The sequence below is a fragment of the Squalius cephalus genome (assembly GCF_949319135.1).
Source record: "Squalius cephalus genome assembly, chromosome: 8".
Lineage (NCBI taxonomy): Eukaryota > Metazoa > Chordata > Actinopteri > Cypriniformes > Leuciscidae > Squalius > Squalius cephalus.
This window is the reverse complement of record NC_137129.1, coordinates 3953319-3974186: the sequence shown is the minus strand read 5'-3', so window position 1 is coordinate 3974186 and position 20868 is coordinate 3953319. Positions and strand designations below refer to the sequence as shown.

The window sequence follows — 20868 nt, the reverse complement described above, 5'->3', positions numbered from 1 at the left end:
CCAGAGCCCACCAGTCATTAAGATCTTTTTATAAAGAAGGAATTACATAAAATGTTGAACAAGTCAACAATATGTGAAATTGAAAATTAATGAAAGATGTGATCTATCTACCTGTCAATCAATCAATCAATCAATCAATCAATCAATCAATCTATCTATCTATCTATCTATCTATCTATCTATCTATCTATCTATCTATCTATCTATCTATCTATCTATCTATCTATCTATCTATCTATCTATCTATCTATCTATCTTCTATCTATCTATCTATCTATCTATCTATCTATCTATCTATCTATCTATCTATCTTGTGCTGCTTCATATTTTTGTGGAAACTGATACATTTGTCAGAATTCTTTGATGAATAGAAAGTTCAAAAGAACAGCATTTATTTGAAACAGAAATCTTTTGTAACGTTATAAACAAAGCCGATATCTAGTCTGACCTGTAGTGTATAAAATAATTTGATTGAAAAATGATATACAATGGCTACGTTTGAATGGCCATCAAATGAAAGTATGATCAAAATTTGAGAAAATTTTTTGACATACCATAACATCCCAGATGTGAACAAATGGATTTCATCACATGCAAAATGACAGTCAGCTCTAAATATCGGCTTTGACAACCAAACCATATTTGTGTGCAGTTTGTACAAAGCCTTAGATCAACCGGTGACTTGTGAAAACTTCTGACTAACTTTGGGCTGAGATGTCCTGTTCACCCGCTGAAGTCAGAAGAGAGTGTGTTTAGTGTGAGTGGGAGTTGGGTAGATTCGGAGATGCTGCAGGCGCTTACGTTTGCAGGACGGTTGAGAACCGGACCACGTGCCGTTGGGGAAACACATCCTCTCCGCCGAGCCAAAAAGCTCGTATCCCAGCGAGCAGCTGAAGTGCACTTTACTGCGAATCCGAAAGTCACTCTCATCTCTGCTGCCGTGGGACGGTGTGCCTGGGTCACCGCATGTCCCTGATGAATCACCTTCAGAGACAAAGAGAAGAGGCGAGGGTCATTACAAATATTTTGTAAATGTTCATATCCCTGTTGTATATGGCATAATATATTGGATAAAATATTAAACTCATAATTTTAATGACAGAAGCTGCATTAGTTAGTATTCTTTTATCACAATATCACCATTAAGTGAACGGGTGAATTTTAAAGATACGAGATGGTAAATATACATTCCTTGTTCCAGCTGAAATTGGATGTTTTTGTCATGTGATTTAATGCATTATAATTTCTAAAGGCGTGTTCAATTAATAGATATGTATTATAGGGTATTATAACAAGACCATAAAATGCGTTGTAAGGTGCATAACAAAGCATAATTAATGCATTATAAATACTTTTATAATGCATTATAAATAAAGGCTTTAAGTAAAGTGTTACCGAAATACTTAAAAATCAACATGATTGTGTTTTTAAGTTTGTTACCTAAAATATTATAAATGTTGTATGTTGTGCTGCTTTGTAGTAGTTTCTTTCGTAGCAGAAATTTTTTTTGTAACAATGTGAAAATGTCTTTACTGTCACTTTTGATCAATTTAATACATCCTGAATAAAAGTATTCATTTCCTTAAAAAATGGAACCCAAATTGACCCCAAATTTTTAAACTGTAGTGTATATACTGTAAATACTGATTTGATGGCTGTAAAATAAAAAGATAGATAGATAGAAAGATAGATCGACAGACAATAGATGGATGGATGGATGGATGGATAGATTGATAAAAAGATAGATAGAAAGAACGACAGACAATAGATAGATTATAGATAGATAGATAGATAGAAAAATAGATAGAAAGAATGACAGATAATAGATAGATAGATAGATAGAAAGATAGAACAACAGACAGATGATGGATGGATGGAATGGAATGGATAGATGGATGGATGATAGATAGATAGAATGACAGAACAAAGTTATTTTAAGTAACAAAAGATACCGCATTACAGTGAATGAAACTGAATGAAATAGGAAAATATGAGGCAGAAAAAAGAAATAAATCAAGAATTTGCGTCAAGTGTAAAGAAACGTACCATTTTAACCTATTCTACTGTCAAACGAATAAAAAAGGATGACTAGTCCTTCGCCTGTTCTGCGGCCTCTCTCAGGATGTAATCTGGGAGGAGGACAGCTTTTTTCCTCATGCACTCAAGGCTTTGCTACAGCTCTCTGGAAATTGATATTCCTGATTGATTCCTGCAGCATCCATATATCTGAGCTCAGGGCCCTGCAGCCTTGCACCTCACCTGAACCTGCGCTCCATTCATCATCAGCACACACACACACACACACACACACCTGCACACGCACATACTGTAGGGCTTATGAATAATATAGCCACACCAAATATAGAAAGTGATCGGTTGTGATTGTGTCACGTCGCACAGCAGTTTCACATTCTGCGTGCACAGACAAATATCTCGCCGCTGGAAAGCTGATTAGGACACAGTGTTAGAAACCATGAGTTATTGCTGAAACCACAAGAGCTAAAATAGATCCGAGGCAGGTTGTACCAGCTGTGTGCAACTTAGCTTAGTTCTGGCGTAAGTTACAGTTCACACATTACTGAGTATTTGAGCATTGCACAATTATATCAATTCATAAAATAAACACTTACCGAAAGCCTCTGAACATGATGGCAGACTCATTCAATTATATCAAAGACCTCATGTCTTACCTGACAAGACCTCACTCATATATACATGGCATATACAGTCAAACCAAAAATTATTCAGACACCATATATAATCTTTTATATTTTTTTTATAGTGGGTGCAGGACATTCTAGTTAATTTATGCAAGTTAGGATAGTCCTTTTTTACTGTGCAAAAGTCTTAGGCATGTTAATAGCCCCCCCCCCCCCCCAAAAAAAATGGTTTTAAGTCAGTTATTTATATCTTTTGCTGTAGTGTGTCAGTAGGAAATATCAGTTTACATTTCCAAACATTCTTTTTACCATTAATTGTAATAATCCAGTGAGATTTGTGTATGCACAAGGAGTCTGACAACAGCCGGTATGATCTGATCTCACCATCATCGAGTCCGTCTGTGATTACATGAAGAAACAGAAGAAACTGAGACAGACTAAATCCAGAAGACCTGCGGGAACGTCTCCGAGACGCTTGAAGAAACCTTCCTGCAAAGCTACAGTACTGTGAAAAGCACTGGCACTTGTGTTAAAATGCTGTAAAGTGAGAATGCTTTCAAAAATAAAATCACAAATTGAATTTATTTATGATTTAACTTCTATTAACTAATTCAAATCAATATTTGGTGTAACGACCCTTTGCGTTTAAAACGGCTTTTGTCCAGGTACACTTGCGCATAGTTTTTCAGGGAGCTTTGCAGGAAGGTTTCTTCAGCATCTCGGAGACGTTCCACTGATGGTGAGATCAGATCATACCGGCTGTTGTCAGACTCCTTGTGCATACACAAATCTCACTGGATTATTACAATTAATGGCAAAAAGAATGTTTGGAAATGTAAACTGATATTTCCTACTGACACACTACAGCAAAAGATATAAATAACTGACTTAAAACCATTTTTTTGGGGGGATTGGGGGTGGATATTAACATGCCTAAGACTTTTGCACAGTACTGTATATTCAGAGAGCACTAGTTTGAACTTTATGGCAGTTCAAAGACCTTCATTTGATGCAACCCTTCCAACACCCTAAAGGCAAACATAAAATACTTAATATAAAACTCCCCTCTCATATCAGGTCAGCCAACATCTAAAACAACCCATGTCAAAGGAACCGGCCGGCTCCATAAACAAGTAATGATTTATTTAAGAACAGGCAGCTGTATATATATATAAAAAAAGTCCAGATGTAATTCATCAGTGTGGCTGGGGAGTATAGGCAGGGCCAGTGGCGGGCGGCCCATGGGACAGATTAAAATGACTGTTATTAAAGAACTGCAGGATGTTCCTCTTACTTATTAATACGTCAGCAAGCCGCTGGAACAGGCTCTTCTGCTGAAGGACCAGTCGTTGACCCTTGCATGACTGGCAGGTTTTAATTCCGCAGACTTATAAATTGCACACATGTGCCATGCGTCACACAGTGGGACCCGCGGCCAGACCGACGTGATGCATGTTGACATGGAGTTAAGTGAGGAAGCGGGAACCCCATCGGTCACGCTTGCATAGACTGGTCGGGTATTCAACTACTTCAATGTGTTGTGACAGTGACATGTACTCTTTTTGGGGCGTGATGCAACGGCCGGCTCTTATTGGTAAACTCTTTCCGAGTAAATGCACGGTGATAAATTTCCTGGGAGGTCTACATGTGCTTGTATGTCCCTGCGTGTTTTTATGTCATGTTCAGTCTTTGTCTTTCTTGCTGGTGGCAGAGGACGAGAGGAGCGAGAGCCGGGAGGTGTGTGTGTGTTTGGACTCTCTGTCAGCGAGAGAGTGCTGACCAAGCATCACACTTCAAGGGCAGACGGAGGGGACTGCTGTATTAGCCGTCCCGCTGGAGCTCTTCCACTTATCCAACAGCAGCTCCGAGACCACCGTAGACACGCCAGGAGAGGGTATATGTCCATTTGCATGTCACAAGATGATGTACAGCCACTTCGGATCAAAAGAAGTCACTGAAAACATGCAGTTCACACTTCTGACAGATGACTGACACTATAGTAAATGTCATCTTTCTGCGCCCACAAGCCTCGAGTGGGGAATTAAACATGGATTATTGATCAGTTGCATCTTTGGTGGCTTTTAGCAGTCAGGTTTGATTTTTCACTGCTGGTCAAATATGCTTTTGGACAACAGATATGAAACAGAAGAATTGCTGAGCCATGGCCTAGCATTTAAAGTTAGTTCACCCAAAAATGAAATTTACTTATTTACTCATGTCGCTCCAAACCTGGATGACTTTCTTTCTTCTGTGGAACACAAAAGAAGATATTTTGTCCTTTTTTTGTCCAAATAATGAAAGTCCATGGTGTCTAATGTTGGCATTGTATGGACAAAGACAGCTGAAGAAGCCTTCAAAATGTGTTCTGCAGAACACAAAATCTTCATTTTTGGGTGAACATTGCCTTTCAAGCACACATTCTCCACACTCAAGCAGGACACAGAGATCCAACATCTCATTCTTCCCATAATTCCCTGTCCTGTCTCTACAATTTTGATCAAAGAGATGGCAAAAAAGTCCACTTAAGTCCCTTCTACCACAATAATCAGGTATATGTTACAAAGTAAAGTATGCAATATTTTCTATACTTAAAAAGTTTTATTGATTTATTTTCTCTTATCTTACTTTAAAGGTGCACTGGTAACACTTTTCAATAAGATCTCATTAGTTAACATTAGTTAATGGATTAACTAACAATAACTAACAATGAGCATTGCATTTGTTATGGTATTATATGATGATAAAATTTTGACAATATATAACAATACAATATATAGGGTATGATTTTACCACAAAAAAATACTTCAGCATACTGACACAAAATGACCTGCAAATCCACCTTTGGTTTGTCTGGATCCAGTTGTTTCTGTGAACTGCAGCTTCTCTTTTCTGTAGCTTTCGGCAGTCTGTAAAAATATACCTCAGATCTCTTGTCAAATCTATTTGTACAGTACATCTCAAAGCTCTTTCCCGTTTTAGATGTGTTTAGTGTGTTTTTCGCGGCATTCACGCTGAAAACCAATGCTGCCACTCAGTGTGTGTAACCGCAGTCACTCCGGCCGACCGTGACGTCACTTGCATACACTCTATTGTTAAAGGGATGGTTTGGAGTAAAATCAACCTAGGGTCTTTTGCACCATGACCTCGAGCCAAGCCCCCCCCCCCAACCCCCCCAGGAAGCTTTTTTCCCTTGGTCGAACATTATTAAATTTAGAGCTTATTTAGATATCAGCCGAATGGCTTTGTGCAGGTTCTAATGGATCGGTTGTATCTCGTGAATTACCCCACTAATAATGCCCGGAATGGCACCAAACTTCTACAGTAGCACAAATAGGTTCTGTACTCATAAAACGAGGCATTGGAAAGTTTGTAAGTACATCAGGAGTTTATTTAAATAACACTTGCCTGATGGCTAATGGTATCATAGGATCCATTAGCGCCTGCACTAAACAATTCGGCCGATATCTCTAAATAAGCTCTAACTTTAATAATGTTCGACCAAGGGAAAAAAGGCTTCCTGGGGGGGGGGGGGGGGGGGGGGTGTTTGGCTCGAGGTCATGGTGCAAAGGACCCTACAGTAGGTTGATTTTACTCCAAACCATCCCTTTAAACATCATGTCTAAAATTCACATTTTTTCTAGCCTCATAGGTCGAGACGACTTGTTTGTCCAAACCACGAGCAGTAGGTGAACTCGGAGACTGTGGGAGACCTGATTGGAAGCAATTAATTTTTTTTGCAATTCTGTTAAGGTTCTTTTAGGGACAGAGAAATGACACACTTCACCTTTAAGAAAAGCCGGATCCCTGAGGTCTGATCTAGCAGCCGCTGAGTGCAGTCTCCTTGCTTTATCTGCAGTCAAGCAGTGCCAGAAAGCTCAAGCAGAGCTGGGAAGTTAAGTCTTGAGAGAGGCTCGCTGCCCGAGGCTTCAGTCCTCACACCCGTACAGACGCTTTAATTGGGCCACTGGAAGTTCAGGTGTGAGCAGAGAGAGAACAGAGGATCTTCCCATCAGGAGGACACTAAAGCCCTCACTGAAGCAGCTCAGTATATGTGCTAATTGGGTATCAGGCTGTTTCAGGGGCAAAGAGTAAATGGTTGTTTGTTGATTTTAAGAGGGTTGGATCATGTCATAACTTCAGGAGGCTTTACCTCGGAGACCTCTCACTGGATGTAGGCAATTAGAAGAGGCCGGCAACAAGGTCAAAGGCTTGTAATAGCTTCGGTTTGGACTGTTATTAAAAGGAAAAGCACGGGACGTTGCTGCCCGATCTCAAGAGCTGCTCACGCAACAGATGCGCACACAAAAAACATCAACTCAGGCCTTTTCTAACAGTCTGCAGTCCCCTGCGTGAGCACATGCTTGTGTGTGTGCGAACGCCTTCAGCATGGCACACAGGAAAAAGGATGAAGTTGCGCTGCTATGATTTTGTGCCATGAAACCCAGAAAACCCCGGAGGGCAGATGAACAGTACCAGGAAGAGGAAGAGAGATTTCTCTTTCTGTCGAGCTGTTGTTCTCTCTCTGCCGCCTCCTTTCTGGGTCACGGATCCGGCGTATACAGCAGGATTGGAGAGAGACAATGTGTGTATTCACACTTTATGGGTCACAGACACTTAACGCAGGTCTAATGGATAAACAGTGGGTGTTTAAAAACATGCGAGTGTTCACATTCATGCAAAGACTGTGTGAAAGTTTCCAGCAAGGTATAGTCACACTGATGGCGATTTGTAATGACAAAGCAAGCAGAAGTGATTTGTTTTCAACGCGAGTTGGTAATCAGAGGCAACATGCACTCAAAAAATGGATTTTTGCTGCTTGTGCAATTTGGTTAATTAAAATGAGCTAATGCAACACAATTCTTGAACAGTTTGACACTGCTTAATTTCATTGCGTGCAATCAATTTAAATTTGTCAAATGGAAGTTTACTTAATCCATTTGATGCTGGACATTACTCTGAACATTATTATCATTTCTTGAATCTGTTGTTTAATTCACTTAGTCCTCTACTCAATTATAACATGGTTATTTCATTGATGAAAACATCAATAGGCAATTGTCTAAAGTAGTAACATATTATGATAATATTTTTTATATTTATAATTATACATTTATATAAAAATATGACTTAGCCAATGAACAGTGACCCCATGAGGCAAGTAGCAATGAGAAAATGAGAGTTGAGATTTAAAAACAAAAATGCTCTGTTATTTGACAAAATCATGACAATATCACAGTTTGATGTTTAATCTACACTACCATTCAAAGGTTTGGGGTCTGTACGATTTTTAAAAAAATGTTTCTGAAAGAAGTCTCTTCTGCTCACCAAGGCTGCATTTATTTGATCAAAAATACAACAAAAACAGGATTATTGACAAAAATGTAAAACAACAGTTCTTTTATTTTTAATATATGTTTTAATGTAATTTATTCCTGTGATCAAAGCTGAATTTTCAGCATCATTACTCCAGTCTTCCGTGTCACATGATCCTTCAGCAATCATTGTAATATGCTGATTTGCTGCTCAACAAATGTTTCAAAATTATTATAAATGTTACAGCATTATAGCATATTAAAATGACTTTATTGTCACTTTTGATCAATTTAGTGCATCCTTGCTCCATTAAAGTATTAATTTCTTGAAAAAAAGTGCACTGACCACTTTTGAACAGTAGTATAAATGTGGGAGAGAAAAAAAAAGGGCAACACACCAAAAACAGAGATCTAATAACCATCTAAATGCAGTTGGCATATATCGGCATCATGGGAATGAGGTGTGGTTTTGCTGATTACAAAGTAGAGCTGCTCAGTCTAATACATGCTCCGTTTGAAGGGTTACAAACAGTATTTTAGACCGACTCACCAACACACATTACCAAATGACATCTGTGGTCATTCTGACCTCCTCTTAAAATACAATTTATGGGCTTTAAAGAATGCACACCAAGTGTTTACCATGAACAATGATTCTGATGGATGGATTTAAAACACAAGGACACTACAATCAACCAAACCAATCACAGTTCAGTCGACTCTACAGGGTTATACAAAAACAGCACAACCTCTTGTCCTGATTTCTAATAATTCAAGAGCTCCTTCTCAATCCCAAGAACATACAAACGACCCAAAAGTTTTGTTTAAAAGGGAATATTGTGTCCTTCACTATCAATGCCGAGTCAGTGGTTCGGTGCACAAACTCTTTTTCGTAAAGGGCAGACTGTAACAGGAGGGACTTGTTGAGCTCACTGAACCAGAATGGGATATAACACCATTCAAAATGCCAGTGACGGCGCCGTTCGCTCACTCCACACCTTCGCTGCGTGTTTATGTTTAATTCCCTTTAAAGTCCCCAAGGACAATGCAACAGCGTGGTAGAATAAGAGCTAGGAGAGGCATTGGACACAAGGATCCTTGATTCGCAATAATTCTATGTGACAAAGGCTCAGCTGCCGCTAGCACACTAAGTTCAGAGCTTTCTGAAGTGGCCTTGCAGAGCGCTTTGTGTGCGGATGGTTTACGGCTTATGTAAAATCTCTCTAAGCCATGTTTGGTGTTCGACAAAACTTGTGTTCGCGTGGGTGTAGGAACTCACATGTGGAGACCTTTGAGGTTCCCCTCTGGATTTTTCTAAGTTAGTACATGCCTTTCCTTTCCATTTACAGAATGAACAGTGGCAGTGAGATTGTGTTGTGTTTGTGTTAGTTATGAAATGTTCATGTTCGGTCTAGTCTCTGCAGATCATCTTGAATCTCAGAGTCTCTGTTTCTGTTTTAAAATCTAACAACATAAACAGACACGGACTCCTGCAGTTGAGTGTGTGTGTGTATGTTTCCACATATACATTATAAAAATAAATATCTTCACCCTTTATTCAAATATGATCAAAATATTAAAGATTTTGTAAGCATATTGCACAATTGTGCTTGGGGTCAATTGTCAATAACGCAATAAAACATGACAAATGTGCCGACAAACAAGCTGTCATATAAGAAATTATGAACACATGCAAAAACAAGAGAGAAGCAATGAAATAATAACTGATTATGTTCTAGTCAATACTCTTTTTCCTCTGAGATTTTTGTTTTTCTATGCATTTTTTTTTTGCATAGTAAAATAAAACCTGTAGCTGTAGTTTGCCTTTTTTTGCCAAACATATTTGTCAGATAAATACCTTAACCAAGTTTAGTGTTTTGTTCTCCCCTCATATTTAAAATATATCAAATATTTTCCTCATGTTTTGATGGTTAAACTGAACTTGTAGGGTCATTAAAAACAAATATTCCCTTTGGCCACTACTGTATCTCCACCGAAAGCCATCAGCATGTAATCTCAATAAAAATGCTGCAATGTTTTAAAAAACAGCACAGCAAACCCACAGAATAATAACACACCTCACAGATGTCGGACGCCCCACCAGCCGACGTTTCAGCCGTAAACTTCATTTACATAGTCATGGGACAGTCATAGCGAGTCTCAGCGGGTGTTAGTGTTAACAGTCCCAGTCACTCGAACCTCTGCTGAGTTAATGCTTTCTCACGGTCTTGCTGGTGAGCTTCTTCTCACACCGAACAACTGACAAGCTTTATTGGAAGGCATTTTTACTGCTTGGAAGTCATCCAAACTTATTTCTCACAAATTATTTGCCGTGGTGGTTATGCAGCCGAGCTATTTTCTGAAGTTCTTCTACACTTAAATGACTAATAAAATGACTAATTACATATTAAAGCAGAGGCAGAACAGACTGTGTTTACTGAAAGTAACTCAATTTCTCACTCTAGCTGTGCATAAACACATACTCTCAATGGCAAGCCCCCGAGGAATAAATACACTCACATGCATTCAAAGGGGAAAGATACTAAACAAATTGCATCCTATTTTTGGCGAGTCTGTTTGTGTGTTATTCCTGTTTCACAAAGCTTCATGTGACGGGGAATTGGAAAGAAATGTCAGAGGCTTTATTCGGTGACTCCTCTTCCATTCTGAAGCAGCGAGTTTGACAGAAGGTGTAACAATTTCAGCAAAATCATTAGGTATGACATCTCAGACCAAAATTTTGTAGTTTTGGTTACACAACGGTTCAATAAACAAAAAGTTATTATTGACTAAAGGTTCGTTCAGAATAAGGACGATTAAAACAACTATAAACTATACACCTATTAGTCCACACTACAACTGTAACGATAATGACACAGATAAACGGCATAATTTGAATGACTTTCGGAATGATTTTTCCCAGCTTATGAACGCTGTTAAACACTGACAGCCAATAAGAATCCACCCGACTTTAAAGAGCATTTAAAGTGGCAGAGGAGAAAATTATTGTTCGTTTGTGTGCACACTAATATAGTTATCGTGGTTGCACTTTATTTTACAGTACGTGCACTTACGTGTACTTTCAGTGTACTTATCTAAGAAAGTACTGGTAAATATAGGGTTACAACATGGGTTAAAGTTAGGTTTATCACCCAGTTATGGCAATTACTATAATAAGTAAATAGTTGTGACCCTGGACCACAAAACCATAATTTTTTTTTAAATTGAGATTTATACATCGCCTGAAAGCTGAATAAATAAGCTTTCCATTGATGGTTTGGTTTGTATGGTTTGTTAGGATAGGACAATATTTGAGGGTGCTGTTCAATTTCTCATTAATGCAATTATCTAATCAACCAATCACATGGCAGTTGCTTCAATGCATTTAGGGGTGTGGTCCTGGTCAAGACAATCTCCTGAACTCCAAACTGAATGTCAGAATGGGAAAGAAAGGTGATTTAAGCTATTTTGAGCGTGGCATGGTTGTTGGTGCCAGACGGGCCGGTCTGAGTATTTCACAATCTGCTCAGTTACTGGGATTTTCACGCACAACCATTTCTAGGGTTTACAAAGAATGGTGTGAAAAGGGAAAAACATCCAGTATGCGGCAGTCCTGTGGGCGAAAATGCCTTGTTGATGCTAGAGGTCAGAAGAGAATGGGCCGACTGATTCAAGCTGATAGAAGAGCAACTTTGACTGAAATAACCACTCGTTACAACCGAGGTATGCAGCAAAGCATTTGTGAAGCCACAACACGCACAACCTTGAGGCGGATGGGCTACAACAGCAGAAGACCCCACCGGGTACCACTCATCTCCACTACAAATAGGAAAAAGAGGCTACAATTTGCACGAGCTCACCAAAATTGGACAGTTGAAGACTGGAAAAATGTTGCCTGGTCTGATGAGTCTCGATTTCTGTTGAGACATTCAGATGGTAGAGTCAGAATTTGGCGTAAACAGAATGAGAACATGGATCCATCATGCCTTGTTACCACTGTGCAGGCTGGTGGTGGTGGTGTAATGGTGTGGGGGATGTTTTCTTGGCACACTTTAGGCCCCTTAGTGCCAATTGGGCATCGTTTAAATGCCACGGCCTACCTGAGCATTGTTTCTGACCATGTCCATCCCTTTATGACCACCATGTACCCATCCTCTGATGGCTACTTCCAGCAGGATAATGCACCATGTCACAAAGCTCGAATCATTTCAAATTGGTTTCTTGAACATGACAATGAGTTCACTGTACTAAAATGGCCCCCACAGTCACCAGATCTCAACCCAATAGAGCATCTTTGGGATGTGGTGGAACGGGAGCTTCGTGCCCTGGATGTGCATCCCACAAATCTCCATCAACTGCAAGATGCTATCCTATCAATATGGGCCAACATTTCTAAAGAATGCTTTCAGCACCTTGTTGAATCAATGCCACGTAGAATTAAGGCAGTTCTGAAGGCGAAAGGGGGTCAAACACAGTATTAGTATGGTGTTCCTAATAATCCTTTAGGTGAGTGTATGTTGGCGATTGTGCTGCATTCACTCACAAAAATAATTTTTTGATATATTTAAGGTAGGAAATGTACAAAATATCTTCATGGAACATGATCTTTACTTAATATCCTAATGATTTTTGGCATAAAAGAAAAATCGATAATTTTGACCCATACAATGTATTGTTGTCTATTGCCACAAATATACGACTTGTGACTTATGACTGGTTTTGTGATCCAGGGTCACGTATGTACATGGGGAACAGGTCTGTAAAATAAAGCACTACTGTTATCGATAAGAGTTAATTTTGCAGTTATTTTAAGCCCCGGACACACCAAGCCGACGTCAAAGAACGAGCGGAGACGAAAGCTGTTTGGTCACCTCTCGTCGGCTGCATCTCGGCCAAAAACTGCGCTTGAACACACCAGAAGGACTAAAGGCGTCTGTCAACTAGCATGTGCGTTCTGAGTCTGCATGTCAGTAAATATCTGTCTATATCAGCAGGTATTAATAGTATATTTTCATCATTCAAAAAGGGAAACTGAAACTAAGACTACAGATATACAAACCGTAAACAAAGCAGCGTTTGCGTTGATTTTGAATATCAATCACGCTGATCACTTTCTTCATTCCAGTCGGCTCACGTTACATTCCTGCATTCGAATGTTTAGGTAAAATGACATAAAATTATAACAGCCGTCAGTCTGTGCCATCTTGACTTCTTTGCTCACTTTCATCACTTTCGCTTTTATTCTCATGCACTGATTCGTTCGCTTGGCTGAACAGACAATCACAGTTCTCTCTCTCACTGACGGCCAGACGCCAATTCAACACGCTGAATCGGCCCAAAAAACCCAGACAGTGTCCGACTAGAGCCAATGCTGCTGAGCACACCGAAAAAACCAAGCTGACCCGACAGATGCTCAAAAACGCCCGTCGGCTTGGTGTGTCCCGGCCTTTAGACACAGTACAGTTCCTTTATCTATTTTTGCTTCAACTATAAAATGTTTCAAACAAAGTCAAAGAACAATTAACCATCATGTGTCTCACAGTAGTAGTGTTTTACACTGAATGACTCTTTGAACAAGTAGTTTGAGTGAATGAAACAATGAATCATTTTGACAAAATAAAGTCACTTATCGTCATTTACGAGCGTATCAATACGCAACGTGCAGAAAGCATTACTAAAAAATCCACTAATAAACACACTGAGATTCTATCTGGAACACAGACAAGCAGAGCGACACAAACAGTGACAACTCCCAGTGTTGGACTGTATATCAGGACTCTTGGAACACAAATTGGAACACAAATTGGAAAAGAAATTGTATAATATCAACTAAATTCCATTCCAAACACAACATGGCCAGCTATTTTTTTCAGATTTGCTCTGCCAGAGAAAACAGTTTCAAAAGAAGCCAAAGTAGGAAGTGTTGCGAACACAGACAACGGACTGATCCAAAACTGTGCTACAAAACACCAGCACTTTTGGAGTATCGTCCTGTCCAATCAAACTAGTAGAAATAACTTTCGCAACCTACAAATGTAAGGAAAAACAGATTTCTTTGTGTAGGCAAGCTGTTTGAATACTTAACCGAAGGTTAAAGGAAACAAAAGGAAGCATTTGCCCACACGCTCTTCTTGATCTTTGATTGATTTTGTCGCATCTCGTAGTCGTGTCGGGTGTGGACACGGTGTGTAATGGCATCTTTAATCGTGCAGGTTGCGTGTGTTCGTCCTACCTGAGCAGAAGGGCATGGGTGCGCTCCAGTGGCCGTTGAGCTGGCAGGTTCGTGAGGATTCGCCCTTCAGTTGTCGGCCACCCGTACAGATGTAGCGCACCGTGGCACCAAAGGTGAATTTGTCCCCGCTCAGCACTCCATTAGGAGGAGATCCAGGATGCCCACAGTCCACCACTGTCCACAACACACACGGAAAACATTACTGGGTCGGCAAACACTCCTTCAGTACACATTCACAAGTTGAATATGATCATATTCGATTCAATTCAATTCACATTTATTTGTAAAGCACTTTTCACAATACACATCGCCTTTCAGAAATGTACATATACAAAATCACAGTTAGCGAAAAATGTATTCATTTAAACAATGTAATAATTGAATGCAGAAACAATGTCGTTGAAGAAACAACTCATTGAAGTAATGAATACTTGTTTGTTAATAAATGTTTAGAAAAATGTAGCTTTGGCGCATGTTGATTCAGAGTTTGCGTCATCTGAAGTCTTGGCAGGAGTTTTATTTAAACATTTATTATTGACTTGAAACAAAGCTGCTTTTAACTTTTAATTATATAATCGCTCTAGTTGTTCTCAATGAATGTGGTGGTAATTCAGCTTCCTGTGTGAGCGTTTTGATCAGCATTTTCTGAAAGTTTCTTCCTAATCTGTATTTCAGACCTCACTGCTTGTGCAGACTGCTAAAACTGAAATATTTTAATCAAAATGAATGCATATCAATGAATGAATTAATATGATTTAATTAAATGTAATAAAAAGGTATTAAAAAGAATGAGCCTTTAATGTGCACAGAAATGTAATAAAGCTAACATAAAAATTTATATTTTTTAACTTGCTTCAGATGTAAAACAACAGTAGTCGAATCCGTTCACCCAAAAATGAAAATTCTGTCAGTAATTACTCACCCTCATGTTGTTCCAACCCTGTAAGACTTTCGTTCATCTTCGGGAAGAAAAATGAAGATATTTTTGATTAAATCTGAGAGCTGGATCACTCCTCCATAGGCTTCTATGGGATCGAAACTTGCCGGCCCAGAAAAGTTAGTAAAGACAATGTTTAAAATAGCCCAAATGCCTCTGAGTGAGTTCACGTAGTGTAACAGCGCAGCACTTCTGGGTTGTACGTCAGAACGGAGGCTCACTATTGGCCAGCATCACACACATGACCAGCGTCGGCCAATAGTGAGCCTCCGTTCTGACGTACAACCCAGAAGCGCTGCGCTGTTACACTACGTGAACTCACTCAGAGAAACACAGAAGAAAATCAATAGTAGAATAAAGTCATTATTTTTGTTTGTTTTTGCGCACAAAAAGTATTCTCGTTGCTTGATAAACTTATGATTGATCCACTGTAGTCACTTGGACTATTTTAAACATTGTCTTTACTAACTTTCTGGGCCGGCAAGTTTCAATTACATAGAAGCCTATGGAGGAGTGATCCAGCTCTCAGATTTAATCAGAAATATCTTAACATGTTTTCCGAAGATGAACGAAAGTCTTACGGGGTTGGAACAACATGAGGGTGAGTGATTACTGACAGAATTTTCATTTTTGGGTGAACTAACCCTTTAAACAAAGGGTCTCTGTGCATATATATTTTTGCATGCCAGCAGAAAAGGTGTGAACACATATAAATATATATGTAAATAAAGCATTGAGTAAATCTCATTACCAGGTGAGAAACAAACACTTTTCATATAGGACTGCAAGTAAGCGTCAGCATTTTTATGCAGAACGTATCTCAGATCACTTAGGTATTCAAAGAGCCTTGCAAATGGTGTTAGGATCACACATGTAAAACTACAGGAAAGGTTATAGAAACACAAAGCAAAGTGGATACTGGGAGAAAGGGCATCTCTGACAGCAGGGAGTCTTGTAAGCTTAGGTCCCGTCGACTTCACAGCTGCTGCTGATCGTGTCTCACTGAGCTGTAGACGGGCCGAGGATGTGCTGTGTTTTAACTTTCACATAATAAAGCTGGGATCAGATAATTGCTAATCTGTGTTCCACCTGTCCCTCAATTACAACCACTGATCTTCAGCAGCAGGAAGAGGGTCATGCAACGAATTCCCCTCAATTACTGGAAGGAACAGGTGATTAGCAACACAATGCCACTGCCAAATTTTCATTGAATGATGCCAGAAACATACCGATACACTCGGGCAGCGGTTTGTCCCACTGACCCGTGGGCTGGCAGGTGAGGACGGGGGAGCCGAACAGGTAATAGCCGGGGTTGCAGTCGTAGAAAACCACCGTGCCAAAGGTGAAGTTTCCGTGCTCGATCTTACTCTGTCTGATGGAGTTGGCTGGAATCCCAGGATCAGAGCAATTGACAACTGAATAAAGAGAAGAAAGGGAGAGGACAGAAACAGAGACATGTTATTTGGCAGAAGCACTAAGCAAGTGACTTCAGTGGAAACAACTAGGTCAGATGCTCTGCGCATGTAGAATGAGAATTTGCCATTCTGTCACAGACATCCACTCAAAAAAAATGACTGATAGGACACGATAATAAAAAATGCTGGATCTTCTTAAAAAAGTGACATAGGACTAATCGAGACTGTAATATGAATATATATAAATAAAGCATATATATATATATATATATATATATATATATATATATATATATATATATATATATATATATATAAATATATATATATTATATACAGTCGTGTTCAGAATTAATCATACCCCTGGTAAATATGATCAAAAATGGCTGTAAAAAATAAATCTGCATCGTTTATACTTTTGATCTTTCATTAAAAAAAAATTTGGCAAAATCCTAACCTTTCATTGAACTAAAAGAATTGAAAGTGGGGGGGAAATCACATTATGAAATATTGGCCACAATCCAAAACACGTTGGCCACAATTATTGATACCCCTAGAATTTTTTATGAATAAAATATCTCTGAAGTGTATATATATACATATATATATATATATATATATATATACTGTAGGTATGTATGACAATTAATAGGTAATTTGCATTGCCATTTAAGTGAAATTATTGAACTTAAATATACAAGCTTGATAAAAATGATCATTCTAGAAGAAAATTTCAGATGGCACTTAGAGGCTTTTGCATCTGAACTCTTCACATATATATATATATATATATATATATATATATATATATATATATATATATATTTTTTTTTTTATTATAAAGAAATTAAAACATTTATTTTTGAAATATAATACATTTCTCAATATAATTCAGCTCAAACTGTGTTAGTATCATGTTTCATACAGTTGCATGCAGTAATAAGTCAGTGCACAAATGCAGAATGGCATATCACAGAACATGCAGTCTATATCAAACTAAATATATCGGCATAACATTTTAGTATGTGTTTCCTTACCAGGCATCATTAATGACAATTTTGTTAGTGAATTTTCAGCCACCAAACCCCACAATCGGCAGACACTTCTCAACATCCAACATCCGCTTCACCCTTTCTTACCCTTCACTGCGGTGCTTTAATACGGTCAGCCGGTGAATCAGGCAAAGCTCCGTGTGAATAAAAGACTTAACTTTTCTCCCCACCTTTACATGTTGGTGGTGGCTGGCTCCACTGCCGGTTGGCCTGACACTGGGCTCGGGAAGGACCCTCCATCACGTAGCCCATGTTGCAGGAGAAGCTCACCACATCGTTGAGGTTGAAGCCGTTGCCTACGGTCCGGCCATAGATGGGGCTTCCCGGGTGCCCACAGCTGATGGCTACAGATCACCAGAGAGAGAGAGAGAGAGAGAGAGAGAGAGAGAGAGAGAGAGAGGCTTTAATATGGCGTAAGCATACAATCTATGTGTAGCAATGTGGGATGATTTCTTCCTGGATGCTGTTTTCTCACAACAGGTACATATTAAAAAACAGAAACGGTTTAGTACGTGATTAAATTATGGCACAAAATAGATGCGCCCTTAATATTGATTGGTCACTGCGGGAAATTAGTTCAATTTCCCTCAGTAATTTCTAATCATTTATTTGGTAAGTTGCCAACTCAAGTTTCATCCGTGGCCGATGGAGGGGACTACAGATGAAAATTAGCCTTTGGCTAAATCCGGTGCAATGCATGACATGGAAACATTTATGTTAAAAATTGTATATGGTCCCTTTATTAAAATAAATAAAATAAAAAACTCAAATGCAATAAATCGGATTCAGTTTCTCCTTGATAAAACCAGCACCACATTTTAAATGCCAATGCACAGAAATAAAGGAAAGATAAATTCACTATCATTCAAATACTACACAATCACATATATGCATCTTTGAAGGAAAAGAAGATGCACATTGCACATCCATTTGAAAACTTGCGTGTGATATGTTTGGTATCAGTAATGTGTGGAAATAAACAGACAAACAAACAAAACAATCTGAAATGTTTTGCACTGTATGCCATCATTTTAATGAATTAATGAATTTTTAATGAATGGAGTCACGGTTTAACTGTATGATTTACAGCTATTAAAAACAGTATTATTTGTAGAGAAAACGTAACATTCAATGAAAAGAAATAATATAAATAATTTATAATAATATTAATATTTGTTGAAAAATGTAAAAATACATTGCTCGCTTTCTCTCTATATATACACTATTGTTCAAGAGTTTGGGGTCAGTAAGACTACAAGAAATTAATGTAGTCGCGGTTTGATTCAGCAAGGATGTGCTAAATTGGTCAAAAATTACTTTTACAACATTGTTACAAAAAAAATATTTCAAATAAATGCTGTTCTTTTGAATTTTCAACATTGATAGTAATCATAAATGTTTCTTGAGCAGCAAATCATCATATTAGAATGATTTCTGAAGGGTCATGTGACACTGAAGACTGGAGTAATGATGCTGAAAATTCAGCTTTGATCACAGGATATAAATTACATTTTAAAATATATTACAATAAAAAAACAGCCATCACATTTTTACTGTATTTTTATTAAATAAATGTCTTAGTGAGCATAAGGGAATTCTTTCAAAAACATAAAAAACTAGACCCCAAACTTTTGAACAGTAGAATAGGCATAACAAACATTTTGTCCGGAGGTGTAATTTAAAAGCTCTGTAACAGTCGGGAACATTAGTCCAATGAAATCCCACGGTTGTAATAGCAATGGGCAACACGGCAACATTTGTGCTCGATTGCAGATATTTGTTGGCTGAATGAAGCGGTGCATGCTGTAAATAGAAGATTCACACTCAATGCCTTCGGGTGAGAGCTGTCACTCAAATGTTCAGTTTAGACATTCAAATCATATCGTTTATCAGAGTACATACAGGCGGAAAAGTAAACCAATCCAACAACAACATAATGCCTTTTAATTACATGCCAGGTTGAGTTTACTTCATTTATATGGGGAATGTATTAGACCTAAGCTGTCAGTCAGTATCAGATACGGAGCCGGTGTTAGCAGTGAAACTTGCTTGTTATCTACTGTGCATTGTGAAAACGCATGTAAGTCGAGTACGACGAGCCTGTCCCCGTGTCTTACTTCTCTAATGTGTGTTTATTAACTCCAGAGTCTTGTCTTATTCTAACATACTGAAGAGCTCTTATTTAATTAAGGAGACATTTCTTTCGCTGATATGACACATTTAGAGGTATATATTTGCGTTTGTAATAGCTCTTCCAGGGTACAGTATGTTTTTTTTCCCCTCACTTTCTACAATCATAAAAAGCCACAGTTGATTTGCATAATCAGAGTTGTAATTTGTTTCTCTTTGCACGGAGGCAATTTCCCTTTCATTTGAAGACTCTCCGTAACCCAAATTTCCAACCAAATCACTGTATGCTAAAATAGCTGAAAATGTACCCACACATCTTTCTGTGATTTCAGCTTTTAGTGCAAAGCTTGTGAAACGTAGATGTGAAAAAAAATCATTTTATGGTTAAAGACCCCCTGAAATCACTCATTGAACATGTTTTTTTGTGTTGATGTATTTCCTATTGAAATAGGCAGTGAGTGCCTAATTTACATCATAGCAGGGTTATTATAGTTAATTAAAACTAAATCCATTTAAAACTTGTTGCCTGAAATAGAATAAACGTCGACTTTTATTTTAGCTAGAACAACATTTCTTATTAAAATAATTGAAACTAAAACTGAAATAAAATGTATAACTTACTAAACATGAATGAAAAGAAAAACCTACATTACTAAAACTTTAACAAAAATTAAAATAAAAACAGATAAAAACAAATTCAAGTATCTCAATGACACTAAAACAAATATTTACGACTCAATCAGATGTGGTCTTAGTGAAAGGGGATGTTTTCATTCTGGAAAGCATTTGATTGGACAAAAATGTGGATACGCTTGAGTGTATTTTTGCTCAGTTTTCCCAGAAAAAAAAAAAAAATCGACATTTTAAACGTATACTCTAAATCTGCTAAAAATCAATTGCAAACTTTTAGTGATACACCAGCAAATAGACGACCTCAAAACTACCAGAACTGCACTAAAAGCCACAAAACTCCAATATTCATTTCATGGGGTCTTTAAGTCGAGTAAACGATTAATACATCAAGGATGTCAGCTGCTATTGGTTAGATCCATTGAGGAATCACAGAGCCTGGTGCAACTTGTCTGGCATTGAAATTGCCTTTCTTCCCTCTCGCTTTATTCCGCTTGAGA

The 20868-nt window shown here is 38.3% G+C and overlaps 2 protein-coding genes across 6 annotated transcripts in view; both read right to left on the bottom strand.

Annotated features, from left to right (window-relative positions):
- Window positions 1–3069, bottom strand: part of ppt1 (palmitoyl-protein thioesterase 1 (ceroid-lipofuscinosis, neuronal 1, infantile)) — a 230959-nt gene extending 227890 nt beyond the window's left edge. The window contains exon 1 of the mRNA XM_079879154.1: window positions 3059–3069. The gene's annotated coding sequence lies outside the window, so the exon portion shown is untranslated. The remainder of the gene's footprint in view (window positions 1–3058) is intronic.
- The window catches only part of csmd3b (CUB and Sushi multiple domains 3b), a 457418-nt gene that overhangs the window by 34390 nt on the left and 402160 nt on the right, over window positions 1–20868 (bottom strand). For all 5 annotated transcript variants that reach the window (XM_079879070.1, XM_079879071.1, XM_079879072.1 and 2 more), the window contains 4 exons: window positions 17779–17952; window positions 16371–16556; window positions 14205–14378; window positions 802–984 (listed from right to left, as the gene is read on the bottom strand). In XM_079879070.1, coding sequence (XP_079735196.1) covers window positions 802–984; window positions 14205–14378; window positions 16371–16556; window positions 17779–17952 — 717 coding nt within the window. The remainder of the gene's footprint in view (window positions 1–801; window positions 985–14204; window positions 14379–16370; window positions 16557–17778; window positions 17953–20868) is intronic.